This window comes from Tiliqua scincoides, chromosome 2, assembly GCF_035046505.1.
Source record: "Tiliqua scincoides isolate rTilSci1 chromosome 2, rTilSci1.hap2, whole genome shotgun sequence".
Taxonomy (NCBI): domain Eukaryota; kingdom Metazoa; phylum Chordata; class Lepidosauria; order Squamata; family Scincidae; genus Tiliqua; species Tiliqua scincoides.
The window spans coordinates 175566323-175585973 of NC_089822.1; the positions used below are offsets into that span (position 1 = coordinate 175566323).

Consider the following 19651-nt stretch of genomic DNA (forward strand, 5'->3'; position numbering starts at 1 on the left):
TTTAACCACCTGAGCCCTTCTTTGCCAACCCCCTCCCACTTTCCCTATTTTCTCCCTCTTTTTCTCCTCAGGTTCTTCTGGGTAGCTCATCTCATCTCCCTACATCCCTTCCCCCACTCTGCTCTGCCCCTTCTCTTTCTAAAGAATTCCCTCTCCTCATTCTCGTCCTTCTAAGAGCTTCCTTTAAGGCTCCATTGTGTATGAATGTTAATCACAGAATTGCCGTCTAGAGTAAACACTTCTGCACTTTCACCCTTGTCTCAGGTTTCTTTTCCCTGCCAAATTATACAGTTGTGTCAATGGCCACTTCACAAGGTTCCTGCACACAATTATTTTCCCCACAACTGTACATATTACCTGTGCATATTACAAGGACTATAAATTCAGAATAGAATGTATCTGAGCTCTGTACATTAGCTTCCTCTAACAGAATTTAATTAAGAATAGAAATGAATAAGATGCGTCATAACAGAAACAGGAGTAATAGTTCATGGGTAATTGGTTATTAATCCATTCAACAAACCTTTCTGGATATGTATCCTTAGGTAGTGAAGGACTCTGTTTAAATTGTAACTTAGGGGATCTGGTAGGGAATGTATTACATAACGGTGGGTGCAAAGGTGGCTGAGGAACTGGCCTTTGGGGAACATCTGCAAAGAGAACAACAAAAGAGAATCCAGAAAACAACCAACAACTTCATACATTAATTCATACATTAGAGCAGGACTCTCCAGTGTGGTGCCTCCACCTTCACTACCCCATCTGTGTTCCTGCTTGCGCCTCCACCACCCTCTTCTGTCTTCTGCACACACACAAAAGTGGAGAACAGAGGAGTTTAGAGGGCAGAGAATCTCCCTCTTATCTCTTCCTCTTTGGCTGCCTTCCCTCTAGATGGGCCAAACCAGACAAGGTGAGATAGAGAGACAAGAATAGGCCAGTGTTGGGATTAGGACCGAGGAAGTAATGATGGTAGGGTAGCAGTGACAGCAACGGCCACAGGGATGGTAAAGTGGTTGCCCAAGGTGTGTGCTTGGTCCTACCCCTTTTGGGTAGGGAGTAGGCCCACCTTAGCAACTGCCCCACTTGCGTGCAGCCATTGGCACTTTGAAGGCCAAAACCTCCGCATTAGAGAATAGTGCAACCACTTATTTCTGCTCCTGAAAAGATTGTCACTACTGTTAAAACTGCAATTATGCTGTCAAAATCCATATGCCTCTGATGCTGCGATAGGTATACTCAGACCTGTGTCAGCTATTTTTCTGGCACAACCTGAGTGGACCCAGGAAGGTGGATCAAGGCCAGGAAGGGGGACAGGATATTAACAGCATTGCTGCTGCTGCTACCAGCCCTTTCCTGGCCTCAACACACACCCCTCCTTGCTGAGTCTCTGCCCCATTCCTCTCCTTCCTTTTCTGCCTGTCCCCTGCACCAACTTGCAACTACCAGGGCTGTTCAGGAGGCTACTGGCACACAACCACTAGCCACTTATAACAGTGGCCTGGTTGCATGGAATGGCAGATCACAGTTTGTCTGAAAAGCAAGCTGCACAGTTGGAATGCAAGTTCTGGTGGTGCAGCAGGCCCATAGGATTGGGCTTTAGTTAATCCCTTAGTTCTCACCCCTCACCAAAACAGTGCCTAAGTAGGTGTAATTGTATTTGCACATATTCATAATGAATTATTAATAAATTACATACTTGTGTCTTCCATCTGAAAGAAAGAAATATAAAATAAGTTAAGATGTGAGTTCTTACCAAATGAAATACATTTTAATTAATTAATCAAATATAAACTTTAAAAATACATTCTTTTTTTAAAATGCACATGTCAGAACATGTGCCATTTTAAAGTGATGGCAACCAGTAGGTCACATAGGGCGCAATCCTAACCCCTTATGTTAGTGCTTTCCAGCACTGGCATAGCGGTGCCAATGGGACATGTGCTGCATCCTACAGTTGGGTGTCACTCACGGAGGCCTCCTAAGAGTAAGGGAATGTTTGTTCCCTTACCTCAGAGCTGCACTGCCCTTATGTCAGTGCTTTCCAGCACTGACTTTCCAGCACTGACTGGTTAGGATTGCGCCCATAGTGTACTGTTTTGAAAATTTAACCAGAAAAGGCCTATGAAAATGTTGCAGATGGTGAATTCCCTAATCTTTTTGGTGGTGAAAGGTGATTGTCACTTCACCACTGACAGGAACTTTTCAGCAGTGGGCAGAAGCAGACATCAGACTCCAGACTTAGCATGAGACTTAAATTCCTAGTATATGTCCAATTCTCCCTCTCCTCTGTGGTACACCTGAGGGGGCGGCAAGGGGGACAAATGCCCTCGGTGCAGTGCAACACCACCAGCCACTTTCTCACGGCACCTCCCTGTAACACTCAGTCAGCTGGCACGCCAATTCAAAGGCCTCCCCTGAGGGCCTTTTGCCCAGAAGTGTTCTGAGCGCTGGGGAAGGAGTGTGCTGCCTCCCTGACCTTCCAAAGGCCTTGTAAAGCCCTCAGAGAGCTGAAAAAAATCACTTCTGGTTTCACGGAGGAAACCAGAAGTGATATTTTTATGCACTTAGAAGGCATTCTAAGGGCTCGGGAAACTGTGTGCGGTCTCCCTGGGCCTCTGGAAGGGAGACAGCCTGGCTGGTGGGGGGCAGCAGCCCAGTCAGTGGCGGGGGTGGCTGCTTGTGGTCGTGGCTTCAGGTGGTACTGGAGCCAGTATCACCATTGCCTCTCCTTGACATCTTTTGAAAGAAAATGTTGAATGAGCTTATCCCTCAATTCATGGAATGAGCAAGCAGGTAGAATGAGCAAGAGTAGTTTTATCTGGCAGCTCTTGTGTTGTTGACTAGAAAATGAACTCCACTGACCAATACAATTTTCCCACCCTCTGTGGGTCCAAGACTAGCATCCACACACTACTCTCTGCTGTCATGTATACTCCCCAGTATCCTCAAGGAACACAATTTGGGCACACACTCTCAAAACACACTCTCATCCCTGACCTATCCTAGAAGGAAAAACCCCTTTTTTTTAAGGACCTAGATTTTCAGAATGAAGGGACTGGTATCCCTAAAAATATCATCCAGTAGGGCTTTGATGTTTCATACAAAAATGAAATGGCTAAAATTGGGCAGCCCAAGCATTTGCCAGTGCTGAAAGCTGTAACCAGAGCTCTCCTTTATCTTAAGAACCTTCTGGAGTTAGGAAGCCAGTATTAGAATTTGCTGAAGAAAAAGCAAAAAGGACCAGCATGTTGGCTTAGAAAGCTTCTGATGTAATTCCATGACTGAAGTTAAGAAGATTTGAGCCTGGCCCATTCCTGGTACAGTGACTGCTTGGAAACTAAACTGAGAGAGAGAGCAGGATTCAAAAATGTGTGTGCGCGCACGTTTGTGTGTGTGTGTGTGTGTGTGTGTGTGTGAAAATACTTTATGAAACACATATACTCACTTCTGTTCCTTTTTCGAACCCTTGACTGTTACTAAAAGGGAAAAGGAGACTTAATATCAATTTTATAGAAAGAGGGAAAGAATGAATGGCAAATTATATATTTAAGAAATAAATTGCCATGTTGCCAACAATTTCATTTCAGAACCATCCATTTTACACTGATTATAGAGTGTATTCCAAGCCCCTAATACTGTTTAGGACTCATAAGTGATGAGGACTACCTTTCATCAATTGTTTTTTCTGTTGTTGTTGTTGTTGTTGTTTTTTGATAGGGCTTATTCCTACTTTGGAAACCACCAGACAAAACATGGCTTGAGGGCTGCCAAGGAAGGGAGAAGAACTTCTTGAGAGGAAGAAGAACTGACCAAAGAAGGATTCAGCACTACATGCTCTTCATTTTAATCTCCTCCCAGTTCAGAAGAATACAGCACAACCTGCATGCTCACACACCGGTTGCGTCATTGTAACATTCAGTGTGCTCCACATTCTCAGCCTTTTGCTTTCTACGAGTTCTCAGGGACACTGTTGTGTTTTGTGTCCTGAAAATGTACAGTCTACCAGAGTTCCTGAAAATCAACACTAGAGGGCAACCTTACCAAAGCCCACAGCCCGCTGGGTCTGAATGGAGAAGAAATAGCAAATCAACAAGCATTTTTAAGTGGAATAATTGCTAAAAAATATTGTAAGCTTATGTTTACTTTTTAGGTGGTGGCTTCCTCCTGGAGACTGAATTACTGTCATATCTGTCAGTTGGCGGCACAGGAGGCTTTGGTATCCTTGCTAACTCTTCTCCCAGCCTAAAATTCAAAAGAAAAATAATACAATTGGGACTTCTTGCTTTTAACTACCATATTAAGTGGATAATACTTGACAGCTCTTGTCACAGAAAATTAAATGTTTACCTGGAAGGCAGTGCTGAAGGCTGCAGGAGAACAAGGGCAAATGAAAACAAGGGTAAGTATGTTTAAAACTGAACATCAATGGGGTAGAACAGTATTGAAGAGATCTCTTACCATTTCGGGAAATGCTCTTCTGGCTACATTTTAAAATAAAAATGAAATGAAAGGAGAAAAAAAAAGTCAAAATATTTAGTTTGTGAACAGTGAAGGGGAAGAGCAACTGCCCCGTTCAATCCAACCATCCCTCCCAGTGATGATCTGCTCATGTCTCCCTTGTGGTTTTTTTTTAGACTATGAAACCCCTTGAACCACCAGCTTTATTTTTTCATGTTCATTTCTTTTGCTATCTAAATAGCTTTGTGACCTTTTTTCATTGAAGATGCTATACAAATATCATTAATAACAAAAACATCAATAATTGAAATGGTTCACTATTTTATTCTTTATAGAGTAAGACATAAATGGTAGTTATGTCAAGGTCTGGTATGAGAGGGACACCTTACTGAAGCTAAGAAGGTCTTGCTAAGTAGGACCTGGCTGGGACACCCCATGGACTAATGCCTTGAATTGTAACATGGAAGAAAAGTAGGATATAAAGGTAATAAACAAACAAACAAACAAACAAACATTTCTGGAATTTGGTGGCTCTGATGGCCAGTCAGCAATTCGAAGAGTATACATTTGTGCCTGAACACTATTTTATTTCTTCTTATGAAATGTTACCATATTTTCCAGAGAGGCAATGAGAAAGAAAATGTTAAGGCTATGCTATTCTACCTAGGCTAAATGGCATTTTGGATATGTCATTTACTGAGGCTAAAGATAAGAGTTCTGAGCTTCTGGAATGTTTCAAACAAGTAATTCTATGACACTTGAGAACCAATTTCCCTGTTAGTGATCTTATCACTATAACTGTTGTTGTTTATTCCTTGACCTTAATCTCTATGCTCTGTGTGTGAGTGTGTGCGTGCATGAGAGAAAGAGAGAGAGAGAGTCTCTTGTTCAAAATCTGATAGTGATGTCTCATGATGCAGTCCTATTTAAATTGTTGCTATAATGAATTTGCCTTTTTATTCCTAGTTATACTTTTCCTTTTTAAGTCTTTGACCTTTAAAAAGGTCAATAAAGCCTCTGACCTTTACCCAGTTTGCCAACTGGTCTGAAGTGCACACAACAGAAATACCAAGACTTCCCAGTGGTACCTCCTATCAACCCTTTGCCTTCAAAGATTTATTTCACAGTTATATAAGCCCCTCTTGTTAACCATTGTGCACAATAGCCTATAGCACTTTTCTGGATCCTTTCTTTCCAGGTCTCAGGGTCAAAGCAGACATTCCTTTAACTCCATCTGTAGTAGACAGGTTTAAAGCAGGAAGTGGATCTGAAACTGTCCTTTAAAGTCTCTAACAGTGGCATGGGCTCAATTTCAGGGCCTAGGAGAGGTAATTTGTACCTGGGCCCAGAGTCAAAAGGGGGGCCCAGGAGCCAAAGGAGGGGGCCCAGAAATTTCCTGGGATTTGACATTTTCCTACCTACTCAGACTTGTTGCCCGTATGGGATGCTGGGGACATTACCAGAACTAGGGATGCCTGAACACTACTGATGCCGCATGGGTGGGTAGATTTGGGCTCCAAAGACTTTTCCAGCTGTCTCTACCCTCCCCTCACCCTGCTTCGTCCCTCCCTGCCCCCGTTCTGCTCACCCGTCACCACCCTCCCCTACTCTGTTTCACCCCCCCTTTGCAAAAGGGCCTCCCAAAAATTTTATACCCGCTGATAAAATTCCTCTCGGAAGCCCTGCCCAATTTGGTACATGAATGTGTTCCACCATGGTGTGTGTGTGTATGCGTGCAATCTTTACTTTCTTACTTCTGAGTAGGCTTGTGTTGTTAATTCTTTCCTCTCACTGTTTTCATGCTGAAAAGTACCCCCTGAATTACTATTTGCTCACAAAGCAGCAATTCATGCAAATTTCAAAAAAGAATTACCCTGTCTCCCACAGCACCTCCACCATGACGTGGCCTGCTCTTGTAGCAAGAAAGGACCTCTGCAGCTGCTTGGGGCCTTCAAAGGCCCACTTCGGATCCATTTCCTCTTTTAAACTCATCTCTTAAAAACAGTTTAAAGTACTGTACGTAATGTCTAATTTGGTCCTCAGTCACCCATTTTGTAATAATACCTCACAGCACATATTTGGCCATGACTCTCTTATTTTGCAATTCTTATTTGCAAAATGGAATGCCCAGTTCCATTTTGGGCAAACAATGTTAGCCGTTAACTTACAGCCACAGATATACTCTCACCTCCTCCAGGCAGATCCAGTTGGGGCTTTTTGCTTCTGTCTACAGTAGGTGCCTGAGCTGGAATCAAACCAATGTCATGTCAGACTTTATGCTAACAAAGCACATAAATTCACATAATTGATTTAGTATAAAGTAATATTTGCTTAGAATTGCAGTAATAAATGAATAAATGGTCAACAACTGATCAATAAGAACATTTATAGAAAAGGTGGAATGACAGATATAAAAAAGAATGTGCAAAAGGATGCCATTTTATAAAGAACAGTAAATAATGACACTTACGCCTAAAGAACTTCATGTTTTTTTCTTTGTTACTCTCATTATTGCTTGAAGAACTGATAACAGGCAGCTGCTAATTCAACAGAAATTGTAAATAGTCAAACTGAGATCACTTTAGATGGTTTGAAGACACCACAACTGCCAATCCAGGAATCCCAGAGATACAAAGTTTCCTGTTGCTTCCTTGATTTACAAAGCTTTTCTACATCTGGGTCAATTTCTGAAAAAACTAGAAACAATGCCTAGTTTAGGCACAATTTTATACTTGTGTACTGAAAAAAAAAAAAAATCCTCATTTTTCCTGCCCATCTCTTCTGACTGACATACTGACCTGAAGCTACCCTATAGGCAACTGCACAAGAATACAATGCAAACATCAAGGGACAGTTTCAGAAACAGGGATAATAAATCCCTGGAAGATTTATACCAGTTTCCCATGAATCAGATGTGGGTTGCTATTTACTCAGTTATGGGCAGTATCACAGATGGGACCTGGTCGGGCACAATCTGAGGGCCCTTGCCCTGAAAGGAACCATTCCTATGCCCCACCACACTGCACCTGACCCTGCAACAGATTGGCTGCTGCTCTTCCACCATTACTTGGTAAACATCCTGTGGCTTTCTGGGTGATAACAACACCAGATGGAACAACAGCAGCAGACCATCATCCAGTTTTTCCAGTGATATTCTAAAATCCCCAGATGACCTATCTCCAGTGCAGGATCAGGGGATGGGAATCTGGAGATTTAAAAATGATACCTGAGAAAGAGGAAGAAAGTCTCCTGGGAAAGAGGAAGAAAGTCTCTTGCCCTCCACTTCCTATCACCCAGTAGCCCATATGGACACTTGCTAAGGGTTGTGGAGGGGGGAGCAGTTGCAGACAACTCTGCTCTGCCCAGAATGTGGCAGGGGTTTCTCCAGTGGCAGGCAGCCACTTTCTCCAGTTTCTGGGCAGTAGTGAATGAGTTCTCTGTTCCTCCATCAAAAGCTCCAAGGAGAACCCTCTTCCAACTCCTGCCTGGCTTCCTGGCAGATGGGGGATAGGTGATGCACATGTAATGGGGGGGGGGAATGCAAAGCCTGAGAGCCCCCAAAGTTTCCATGGGCCCCACTTTTAATTCTCAGAAGAAAAAATGCAGAAGGAAACAATACATTTGCAACAAAGAAATACCCTAGTGCTTCTGGCGCCAGCTGCTTCTGGTACAGGGGAAGATCCAGGTCGTTGTGGTGGAATAGGAGGTTGAAGGCTTGGAGGTCTGTCTGAAGGAAACAAGGACATTCACAGACAGATGAATACACAGATAGCAACACATTCCGTTTTCTTGCTTGATCCTGCTGAAATGCTGCATTATATATTCATATTTAAGAGAGCATTTAAAAATGAACATTAAATGAATCCTTTCAGGATACAGGATACCTTTCTAGCTTTCAGTAGCTTTCTAGCTTTCAGGTGGTTTACATAGGATAGGGCATATGAAAGCTCTTAAATTTTAAATCAAGTTTTAAGAAATCAATTAGAAAATTTATTTTAGGTGTTAGGCAAAGACCCTTTTATTCTCCCCGGGTTCGCAGATATTTTTTTGTGTGCTGTTTTAAAAACTGTTTTAGTGCTGTTCCTCTCGTTTGTATTTCTTATTGTAATTATTTTTATTGATAATTGTGAGCTGCTTTATGTGTTTTTGACAGAGAAGCAGCTTAATTTTTATAAATGAATACATAAAAGTAGTGATTAGACTTGCTCCTTAGAAAAACAACAAAAAAGTCGTATGGACTTCTTCCCCAAAGTCACGCATTTCTCACATATTTATTTCTGTTGGGAAAAGGGGTCTAACTGAGAGTCATATGGTTGAAGACCCCTTTCCCAATTGCTTTGTGCCAACCTTTGCTAGTTTGCTACTAAAAACAAAATAAGAGCAGAGGCAGTAAAAAGGTTTCAAAATTACTTTCAGTTCATAAACATGTACATCTCTGTTGAGAGTACAGGTCCTAGACCTGGAACAGGGAATCCTAGAGCTATTCCCTTTGCATGTCTGTGTGAGACTTCATGGTATGGCGGACTCCATGTGGCTGGTCAAAGTTCATGCAGAGAAGTCTGTGTGCTTGGAGGATCAGGAGGAGAGAGAGAAGAGAGGGAGGAAGAAAGTCAGGTAAGGATAACCCTCCATAGGTCAATGAGGACAAGAGTAAAGGTCTGAGACAGGTAGCCTAAGAGTCATTGCCTCCTGGATAATAAACTGCCGCCTAGTGTCCTGCATGCAGCATTGTACCTACTTTCCAACAATTTCTACATTTTGAAAATGCAATATTTGAAAGCAGATTGAAAGCTGACTACCTATGTATTCTGAGGGTGGTGGAAGTGGTGTTGAAGGAAATATACGGTGTGTGCCTTCATCATTTGATGGAGGGGGTTCATAATCTCCATCGTTTTCATCATCCATACCATCTTCGTTAGGCGATTCATAGTCTACACCATCTCCATGTCCCTGGTCATCTGGGCTTTCATAGTCATCACTGTCATCCTGCCAAACCAAAGCACTGCCCTGTCAAAACAACTTCAAACACCAATGCCTTTCCATTGTTGAGAGTTTTTAAAATTGTGATGATAAAAAGATTTGCAAAGAAACTCTTTTCTACAATTAGGGTGGGCATATAAATGTATTATTAGGACAAGCTTATGAGATGTGAACAGTCCTTTTATCATCACTAATGTACTCTCCTTTTCTGTAACATCTTTGGCTACTATAACAGCCCATCCTATCCCTTCTCCCTTCCACAGCATGCAGTTGCAGCAAAACAGACTGTGTTGCATGCTATGGTGGTGGTGGTGATCAAGAAACTTGGGAGAGGAAAGGGAAAACATTTTCTCTTACACCTCAGTAAACCCCATTATCACCAAAGGGTTTCCTCGGACCAAGCAGACAAAGGGGGCATGTCAGCTGGCTCTGAGGAGATAGAATCCAACGCAAGTTGCTCGCACCTTGTGCAACCTGAACCTCCCCCCCATCCACCCCGTTCCATCTCCACCCTGTTCCGCTCACCCCACCGATTTATCAATGTTGGCAAGGCTTCTCACTGCCATCACACATGGGGTACTCTTTGGCGTCTGCGGCAGCAGTGCACACACTTCTGTACCAATGTTTGCAACATCGCAAAGCACACTCTGCCGCCGGAACACTAGTTCTGGCTGTGGAGGCAAAGATTAGGATTGCGCCGTAAATTGACCGGATGGTTTAATCAAAATTGTAACTCCCTTTGATTTTGTGGGATTTTGTATACGTCCCCTCATTTCACTGTGCACAAAAAATTAAATATTATTTTTAATATGGACCTTTTATGAGCATACCAACATTTTCTCCCATCAAAAATTGTCTTACTTTCCTCTTCCTCCTAGTAGCCATTCAGCCATATACCTATTTGACAATTAAAACATACTTACAAAGGAAGACCAGACATCACAATCGTCAGGTCTCAAGTCTATGGGAAAGGCAATTAAAAATAGTGAGCTTCTTAACACAAGGAAGGTATGCATTTCAAAGACATAAAAATTTCACCATCTAGAGCTTATGCACACATTCCCTTCTTCCCACCCCACACATTACCCTTAAGTCTATTTAGTTATTTAAAAGATTTGAATCCTGCCTTACCAGAGTTTAAGACAGCTAACAAGAATTCAGAATAAATAGCAAATCATAATCACAAAACACAGTATAAAATACATAACAATCACATTTCAAGCAATTCATCATAACATTCGAAATAATCAGTGCACAAACTCCATTAATCCCATAGCAGCACTGAGCAGATTACAATTTAAAATGGCAAAGTAAACTACTAAAAACAAGCACCCAAAAATAAAACAGTTCCATATTCAAAGTTTGCTGTGACAGTTTGAAAATAGGACTACTGCTGTTACAAAACAATTACAGGCTCAGATAGACTAGTTTTTTCAGTATTCCCTATCTTCTTTGTCATTCTCCAGCAATGAAAGGTCAGGGCTAGCCTACCTGCTGGGAATGATGTATACCAGCTGATCTGGCATACAACAACATTGACCTTACTCAAGATAACTTTTGAATATCTGGCCAAAAGAATACTCAAGAATAGAAAGAAATACACTTACCTATAGTTTCTTGAACCTTTGGCATATGTGTCCTGCAGTAAAGAGGGAGAAAAAAGAGTGAATGTATATTTCATCTCTTAATGAAAAACTACCATAAATATACCAGTCCTAACCTGTGCTGGTGCAGCAGGCTGAATGGCCTGCACTATATCCAGCACAGGTTAGAGGAGGAGGCTGGAGGTCTACTTGGGGTAAGAGAACATTTGCCCCCTTATGCCAAGTAAAGCCCAATCTACCCTATGGGGCTCCTTGGATCTGCACCAACTATATAGCTGGCGCAAATCTAGGCAGCGTAGTGTAATACTGCAAGGTCAGAGAGGAAGGATAGGATATGGCAGATGAAGCCTCTGCCAATCTCGACTTCCTCACGGGCCTGTTGTGCCCTATTCCACCATTTGCCTGTACGACTGTGCTGTTAATTACTTAATTCTAAAGTATTCTGAATAATCCCAGTACTGTAATTAGGAATTTTAAATCCCTTTCAATATTTGGATTCCTGTTCTGGTGTGAGCCTTTATGGTAGGGTTACAGTTTTCTTAATTTTTAAAGTATTTTTTGCTACTTACATTGAGAATAATCCAGCAATGAACACCATCTTTTATATACACAAATTAAAACTAAAACCCTATACATGCTTACTTGAGAGAAAACCCCAGTAACTACAATGAGACTTACTTCTGAGTAAACATGTATAGGCTTGCACTGTTAGGTATGTAAACTATAGTTCTCATGATTCCAAGGTTGACAGTTCTCTAACTGGATCTCATTCAAGCAAACTTGCATTATTCTTGGCTCTCCCTGCCCATGTACTAAACCATTTGTACTAAATCACAGTAATAAAACAGCAAAACACCAAACTACTTTCCCCACCGTTTTGGAAATAAAGTTTTTCTTTGTTCATTTCGGTTTATTTCTTGACTTAACTTGCTGAGAAGTCTAAAATTTAAAAAAAAGAACACTGTATTAGTAAACAAACAGACATTCGTCAAAGAAAAATCTCCTTTGCAGTGCATTACAGATAAGTTCCAATTAAAGCTAAGTATTTTTTGTTGTTCCATTAATTTCAATGGTATAGAGCAGGGGTCTCCAAACCCCTGCCCGGGGGCCAGGTGCAGGCCGCAACAAGCCTCTATCCGGCCCGCAGCCAGCCTCTGGCCCACTCAACTGTACATGACCACAGCTATGCTCTGGAGGGTATTCTGAGGGCCAGAGAGGTTGAATGAATGAGCCCATTCATTCATTTATTCACTCATCTAAGTTCCATCTCTGATTTATTTATCTAAATTTTATATTTAAATTTTTTTCTGGCCCTCAACACCGCACGAGATATTTGATGCAGCCCTCTGGCCAAAAAGTTTGGAAACCCCTGGTATAGAGGGGGCAGCCCAATCCTTACCTGCTCTGGAACTGGGAGGTTGGCTGGCCTGCCCCATAACCAGAGCAGGGTTGGGGCTTACTGCAGCTCAGCCCTGGGCAAGAAGAATGTGTTCTGCTTACCCTGGGTAATGCCACAGCAGCCCCAATGGGGTTAAGCAGATCTGCACCACCTAAAGAGGTGGTGCTGATCCAAGTAGCCCAGAGCTGCACTAAGCCACAGAATGCCAGATGCAGGGGAGCAGCAGCAAGGCAAGTATCTTGTGGTCTTGTGCGCTCCTTGAGGCATCTGGTGGGTCGCTGTGTGATACAGGAAGCAAAACTAGAGGGGCCCTGGGTCTGATCCAGCAGGGCTTTTCTTATGTTCTTAATTTTTCAGAAAGTTACTTGCCTTTCCATTAAAATGTTGGTATGCTAACTGGGCAAAGAGGCATCTTTTAAAGTGATGATTCTTTCATATTTAGCAAATGGGACACTATTCTCCCGACTCATCCCAGCACGATTTTCTAATGCTGCTTGCTAGTGTCCCTTACGTCGTTTTTTTAGATCGTGAACTCTAGAGTTGAGGGGATCATCTCATTTTTTTGTGAGGTAAACTGATTTGTGGCACTTTTTGTTGAAAATAATAAGATTGATCTGTGAGGAACTCATCTTTTGGAGAAAAAAAAAGATAGAGGGGTGTATAGTAAGCCTTTAATTTTTTTTTTAAAAAAAGGTTCCGCCTCCAGTTTGCAGTTGTACTACAGAATCTGGCTCAGCCATCATATTTCTATCTCGCATTTCCTGGTTGGGTTGCTGATTATCTAAAAAGCATTAGAAATGCATAATTCCAAGAAAAACGTACACAGTCTCTCTGGTCTTAATTGTTCAGAATTTTAATGCTGCAACAGTACTGCATAATGCATGGGTAATTAGAAGATTGGTACCACAAATATTACTAGCAGAGTGTACTTCAGTTTTTAAAGCACATTCTATTTGTAAAGACAAGAAAGAAATTATAAAGGAATAACAAGTAGGTCATAACTCTCCAAAGAAGCAAGATATGAGCAAACATGCATACTTAAAAGCAATAAAGTGTGCATTTCAATTATCTCTGAAGAAGCCTATCACTTGGGTCCTAAAAGTATTGGCTGCAGCCTAGACATTCTCTTTACGCACAAGCATGTGACAAGGAGAACTTCTAACTTCCTTTTCCATACAGTGCTCAGACCCTCAAGTTCCACTGTAAACTATAAATGCTATACATTTATATACACACACACACTCAGAGCTGGTTCAGGCTCATTGTGTGGATGCAAATTGCACTGGGACATACAACTGCATACTGGTCACTGGATAAAATCCAGCAGCACAGATTCTGTACACTGAGCCATGGCTTCTGGGAGGACACATGGAAACATGATTTCAGCCTGTTTAGTACCCCCTCCCCACTCCTTGTGCATGCTATTGACTAAAATAAACGGGAAAAAAGGAAGGTTCGTGTTTAAAGTTACATCAAGTTTGACAATAAATGACATCAGGTTCTGCTTTTTCTTCTTTCCTCAACATATTTACTAGAAAGATTAGCCTGAAGTTTAAACAAGTTCCAATGTAACTTACTTCCATTTATCTAAGGATTAGATAATGGGGTGGTTTCATTTTTTCTTTGAAAGGTTTTCACCAGAGAAGAATCTGGAACTTCTGGAGAGGGAAGGATTTGTGTCTATACAAATATTTTGCATGAAATTGTTCATACTAAGGGCCCAATCCTATTGAACTTTCCAGAACTGATGCAGCCATGCCAATGGGGCATGTGCTGCATCCTGCCACATAGTGGGGAGTCATGGAGGCCTCCTCAAGATATGGGAGCATTTCTTCTCTTACCTCAGGGCTGCATCAGCGCTGGAAAGTTGGATAGAATTAGCCCCTAAGAAACTTTTCTCCAGAAACCCTTTCAGAAAACATAACCATTTTGTATTTTGTGGTTCAGATTTGTAACCCTTTCAGAAAACATAAAGTTGTGAGAAATTGGGTGGTTGGCCAAAGTGGGTAAGAAAATGGAAGAAAAAATCATCCAAAACAAAAAACAAAACCCTTGCCTTTTCCCCTAAACTTGCTCATGACAAGAGAACAGCACAGAACTCAGCTGGCTGCAACTTGAAGTTTGGGTGACTGAAGGGAAGCATGCAACCTGCCACTTCCTTCCCTTCAGCCCAGCAAAAGCCTCCATGATGGGTTTGTGGCTAAAATGGGAGGGAGCTTGTTCTCCATCCTGCCCCTTGCCAAACCCACAGTCGTGACTAGATTGTCTCAATCCAGAGGGTGAATGTGTCTTCCTGTGTTAATCCCCTGAGATACAGACAAGCTCCTGTGATGGCCTCAGGACTGAATGGAAGAGGAAGCACACTCAGGGCCAAATCCTATCCAATTTTTCAGCACGGGTGCAGCTGTGCCAGTGGGGCATGTGCTGCATCCTGCGGAGGGGGGGCAATCTTGGAGGCCTCCTCCAGGTAAGGGAACATTTGTTCTCTTTTCTCAAGGCTGCATTCCAACTGCACTGGCACTGGAAAATTGAATAGGATTGGGCTCTCACACTTCTTTTCCAGGGGCCTTTCAAAGCCTTCTAAGAGACCCTTCATCTGGTAGGTCCATGGAACGTTCTGAGTGAGGGGACTCTAAAGTGGCTTGCATCAGTTTGTCCTGAGTGAAGAATTTGTATAAAAGGGGAGAGAGACTGGCAAAAAGAAAATCTTCATGGTTGAAAAATGTGAACTCTGTAGAACCTAAAAAGTCAAAGGCCGGGAGAAGTCATCCAGCACCACCTTTTTGACTCCATCTTGCACAAATAAGCACAGCCACTTAAATCCATCCCTGCCAGGCAGCCCAGAAAGTTATCATGGTTAACGAGATTGAAAGCAACTGAGAGATATGGGAGGACCAACTTCTCCTGGGACAAGTAATTCATCAGGGTAACCAAGGCAGTTTCATCCAAAACTCTGGTAAAAAGCCAGACTGGAAAGGGCCCAGCTGAACCCAGGAAAAGCTGGAGCTGGGATGCCACCATGCCCTTGAGAGACTTGCTCCCAAACAGAAGATCATCTTAAGAACTCTCTGTCTAGGCTCTCTGGTAAGGGGTTTCTGCCCAGGCCAAAAAGGTGACCAGCAAATAGGGTGTGCCCTGCATCCTGGATGGGGGGGGGGATCATAAAGGCCTCCTCAAAGAAAGGGAATGTTTGCTCCCTTACCTTGGGGCTGCATTACAGCTGCATTGGTGCTGGAAAGTTGGATAGGATTGGGCCCTGAGTTGTCCAACAGTATAAACAAAAGATACAATAATGAAAAAAACCTATTGTCATTTCAGTTCAAATATAGGTAGTACAATTATATAACAGATACACAACAGGGTTAGTGCCCTGTACACAATAGGGTAAGCAGCATATAGTACTTTAAAAAGAATACAAAAAAACATTTTTAGTTTGGCATAGTTTAGCCCTGAGACTTTTTTCACTTGAGAAAGTTGATCTTCTTCCAAGGTCAGATACCAACTTTCAAGGCTTAGAAGTGGGTCATGAGCAGTTGTGTGGACAACACTTTCTGCTACTGTTGTGAGTCATGTGTTGATCTAACTGTCAGCAGCCAATCTGAGCAGGCGCCATCTGGAAAATCCCTTCAATATGTGGAGCGTTTCTTCAATGTGTTAAAACATGCCACCCACTTCTACTGGAACAATCAAAGGAAAGCCCCTATCTTGTTTCCATACATCAATAACAACCTCTGCACAACACTATTTTGATGCTGTGTGTTTATAGCATATCCTCACAAAAAGGCTTGATTTCATTTCAGCTTGCCCATCCACCAAGCAACTCAGGACAAGCAACTCAGGACAAGCAACATCCACCAAGCAACTCAGGAATGCCTAGGTTCCTCCCAGTTTTCCTCATTCTTAGAGGTAAATTAGGCTGAAGGATATTGGTCCAAATTTACCCTGTGTGCTTCATGGCTGAAGGGGATTTGAACATGGATGACCCCATCTGACTCGACACTTAGCACTTCTGCACATTGGGCTTTGCAAAAATATGTAAAATCTTGGACATTTGGCAGTCCGAAACTGCTATTATTGTATTGAATGGCAGCACAATTCTATGCATTTGTGCTCAGATGTCTCAGTGAATTCATTGGGACATTCCCAAGTGTGTGTATAGGATTGTATCCTGAATTAATCACAATGGTCATTTAAAGGAGAAGGCAGTACATGTTTTAGGAGACCTCCACATTTTTGACCTAGGTTTTTTTTTTCCTATTTTTTCCTCTTCTTCTTTCTAATCATGTTATTATTCCTACTACTGTATTCTCCAAGTGTCTTGGGCCTGAACCTGGAATAACTGGGTACAATTCTATAGTCCTGATTTATCCCATTTTTTAATATATTTTCTAGGCGATTTGGATACAGATAGCTATATTATAGCTGTCCGACAACCACAGTTATATAGTGGCAAGAATGCTGGACTAGGAAGAAGACTCAGGGTAAATCCTCACTCAGCCACAGGATGACCTTGGATCAGCTGCTCTCTCTTAGCCTAATGCACCTCACAGGGTTGTTGTGAGAATAAACTTGGGGAAGAGATCCAGGTGCAACACAAGGGCTTGTTGGAAGAAGGAAAGGGGATTTAAAAATTATAATAATAAATAGCTTTTGACTTTGGTTGCACTTCAGCAACCTTTAGCTACATCTTGATTTTTTTAGGCTAAAAAAAGATGTTTTTTCCTCAAATAATATTTGTATGTAACTTTACATGCTGAATACAAGAGCCTTGATCCAGCCCTGGGCCTTATGCAAAAAGAATGCATCCCTAGCTGGATGAGAACCCATGTGACAACAGAAGCCATGGAAACACCACCCAAACAAGCTTCCAGGGCTATGTGCTAGATTTAGTATCCATCTATCCTCTCCTGTCCCCTAAACCACTAATCACTTCAATCACCAATTATTTGGCCATGGCGACAGTGCACACAGCCTGCATGTGTGTACCTGGATTCAAGCAAGTGAGCTTAAATGGATTCAATTATGAAATACGTTAAAAGGGAAGGCAGTTCCTCTGTGTTGCGTTTTTCTAGACTATTTCCAGCACTAGGCCTGTGAATCTGCAGCTAGGTAAGGAAGGAAGTGTAAAAACCACAGTGCTTACTTATGGGGTGGGGGGAGGGGTGACATGATCGATTAAGGATAAAAGCAGGCTGTGGTGGAAAATATTACTCATACACTTCTCACCTCCCTCTCACATGGGCAGGTTTAATTGTTGGGTCCAGTTTAAATTTGTTTTCATTAATCATTCTGAAATGAGGTAAAAATGGCAGGTAGATTGCTAACAATACTGACTGCTTTTTTTACATTAAAAAAATTTCTATCTTGCTTTTCTCGTAAAAGACGCAAACCAGTTTGAAAAGAACATCACAAACAAAATAAAAGATCAAGATAGCCTGATTTGGGGCCTCTTACCCGATCCTCCTCTCTTTCCAGGCTTAGCTCTTTTGAGTTAGAAAATCTATTCTATGGGGCTCTCCTTAGACTTGCTAGGCACTCTAGACGCAGGGCAGGCCTACGTCTGAACGAACCCTGAAACAAAGGCTCCTTGACATCGAGCAACAGGACCTTTATAGCAATGCCCACAAAACCTGCTCTCCAGTACATCTCCATCTTGCTATTCTACCTGGAAGGAGGCCTAAATATTTTGACTTCTTGGAATGCCCCCAAGAACGGAGAGCGTTTACCCTAGCAAGATGCAATGTCATCCCATCCGAGCAGTTATTTAGCAGATATAGAGGCATTCCAACTGCAGACAGAGTTTGCCCATGTAGGATGGGAAATTTAGAAACTCTTTCCCACATGTTATTACATTGCACACTATACCAAAATCTTCGTATGTGCTACTTAGCACCAATCTTGGCCACTATCTGGGGTTGGGATGATCAGAACACAATTACATACATACTCGGTGGGGTTAATGAAGAGCTTTCTGGGGGTGGGGTTCTTTATATATCATTATATAAAAATGATTATAAAGAGACGTATTACTATGTTGGTCCCAAATGGCTGAATTGATGCAGCAAGGCCTGGTTGAAGGTGAACTGTTTGATTTATGTTGCCCTCCAGCCAATTCTGTGCTTTACACTGTTTGTATTTTAAACATGCCAATAAAGGTTTCTTGTCTTTTCTTGTAACAAAATTAAACTATTCAAATTAATAGTTTCAAATATCATCAATAAAAACGATGCAGTTTAAAACAGCTGCTACAGTCAGCTTAGGAGTTTTCTTAGGCTGCAATTCTACGCACATTTACATGAGACTAATACTCATTGAACTAAATGGGGCTTGCTTCTGATTAGACATGCATAGGATAGCAGTGTTAGAGTCATTGTTTGGCTGGAAGCCAGAACACATACAAGGTGAGAGCTTGCCTAACCTCCATAAGGAAGGCATTCCAAAAAAGCTGGACTTAGTGAAGACAGAACTGGTTAATCAAAATAAGAGTTGTCTTCTAAAGGATGTTAGTGTGAGCGGCCTCTATTACTGATCTGCTTTCACATCTCAGATTCAAATACTCCAGAGTTTTTGTTTTTTTGCTTTTCATAGTAGCTTTAAAAGAGGTAAAATCTCTTCAAGATGCTTGAAAGTTATTTAAAACCATGATGGCTATTGCTAAAAAAAATGGACCTAAAATAATGGGTATGGCATCATGCAGGAACAGAACAAAAAGTATGGCTTATGGGGGCAATTAGGAAGCGCTATGTATATCGTCTTTCTGTTTATTCAGGGAACTTCCTAGAGCTGCAGAAATAAGTTTGCAATTTAGAAGGGAAAAAAGTTCAAAACAGTCCAGAAGAACCTGGGAAATTCTAGGGCCTATAGAATGTTGAGAGCAAGTTTGCTATGGAACATTGAGGGTCCCAGCTGGAAAAAGAGAGAGGAAAATGGATTGAGGGGAAAGAGGAAATTGACCTGTTCAAGCCCTTAAAGTTAGCAGGTCAGTGTTTCTCAAACTGTGGGTCAGGACCCACTAGGTGGGTTGCAAGTCAATTTCAGATGGGTCCCCATTCATATCAATGTTTTATTTTTAATATATTAGGCTTGATGCTGCCATGGTATGTGACTGCATTTGGGGAAATGTTACAGATCTGTACTTTGAACAGGCTACTCTGTATATGCTTTTAACAATGATAGTAAATGGAACTTACTCTTGGGTAAGTGTGGGCAG

General features: G+C 41.9%; 1 protein-coding gene across 1 annotated transcript in view; it reads right to left on the reverse strand.

Moving 5' to 3' along the window:
* The window catches only part of LCP2 (lymphocyte cytosolic protein 2), a 39723-nt gene that overhangs the window by 7129 nt on the left and 12943 nt on the right, over nucleotides 1–19651 (reverse strand). The window contains exons 4-16 of the mRNA XM_066612911.1: nucleotides 11916–11981; nucleotides 11046–11077; nucleotides 10362–10399; nucleotides 9258–9444; nucleotides 8097–8185; nucleotides 6929–6995; nucleotides 6647–6703; nucleotides 4459–4481; nucleotides 4348–4367; nucleotides 4144–4242; nucleotides 3446–3476; nucleotides 1697–1709; nucleotides 524–650 (exon numbers count right to left, since the gene is read on the reverse strand). Of these exons, the coding sequence (XP_066469008.1) occupies nucleotides 524–650; nucleotides 1697–1709; nucleotides 3446–3476; nucleotides 4144–4242; nucleotides 4348–4367; nucleotides 4459–4481; nucleotides 6647–6703; nucleotides 6929–6995; nucleotides 8097–8185; nucleotides 9258–9444; nucleotides 10362–10399; nucleotides 11046–11077; nucleotides 11916–11981 (849 nt within the window). The remainder of the gene's footprint in view (nucleotides 1–523; nucleotides 651–1696; nucleotides 1710–3445; nucleotides 3477–4143; nucleotides 4243–4347; nucleotides 4368–4458; nucleotides 4482–6646; nucleotides 6704–6928; nucleotides 6996–8096; nucleotides 8186–9257; nucleotides 9445–10361; nucleotides 10400–11045; nucleotides 11078–11915; nucleotides 11982–19651) is intronic.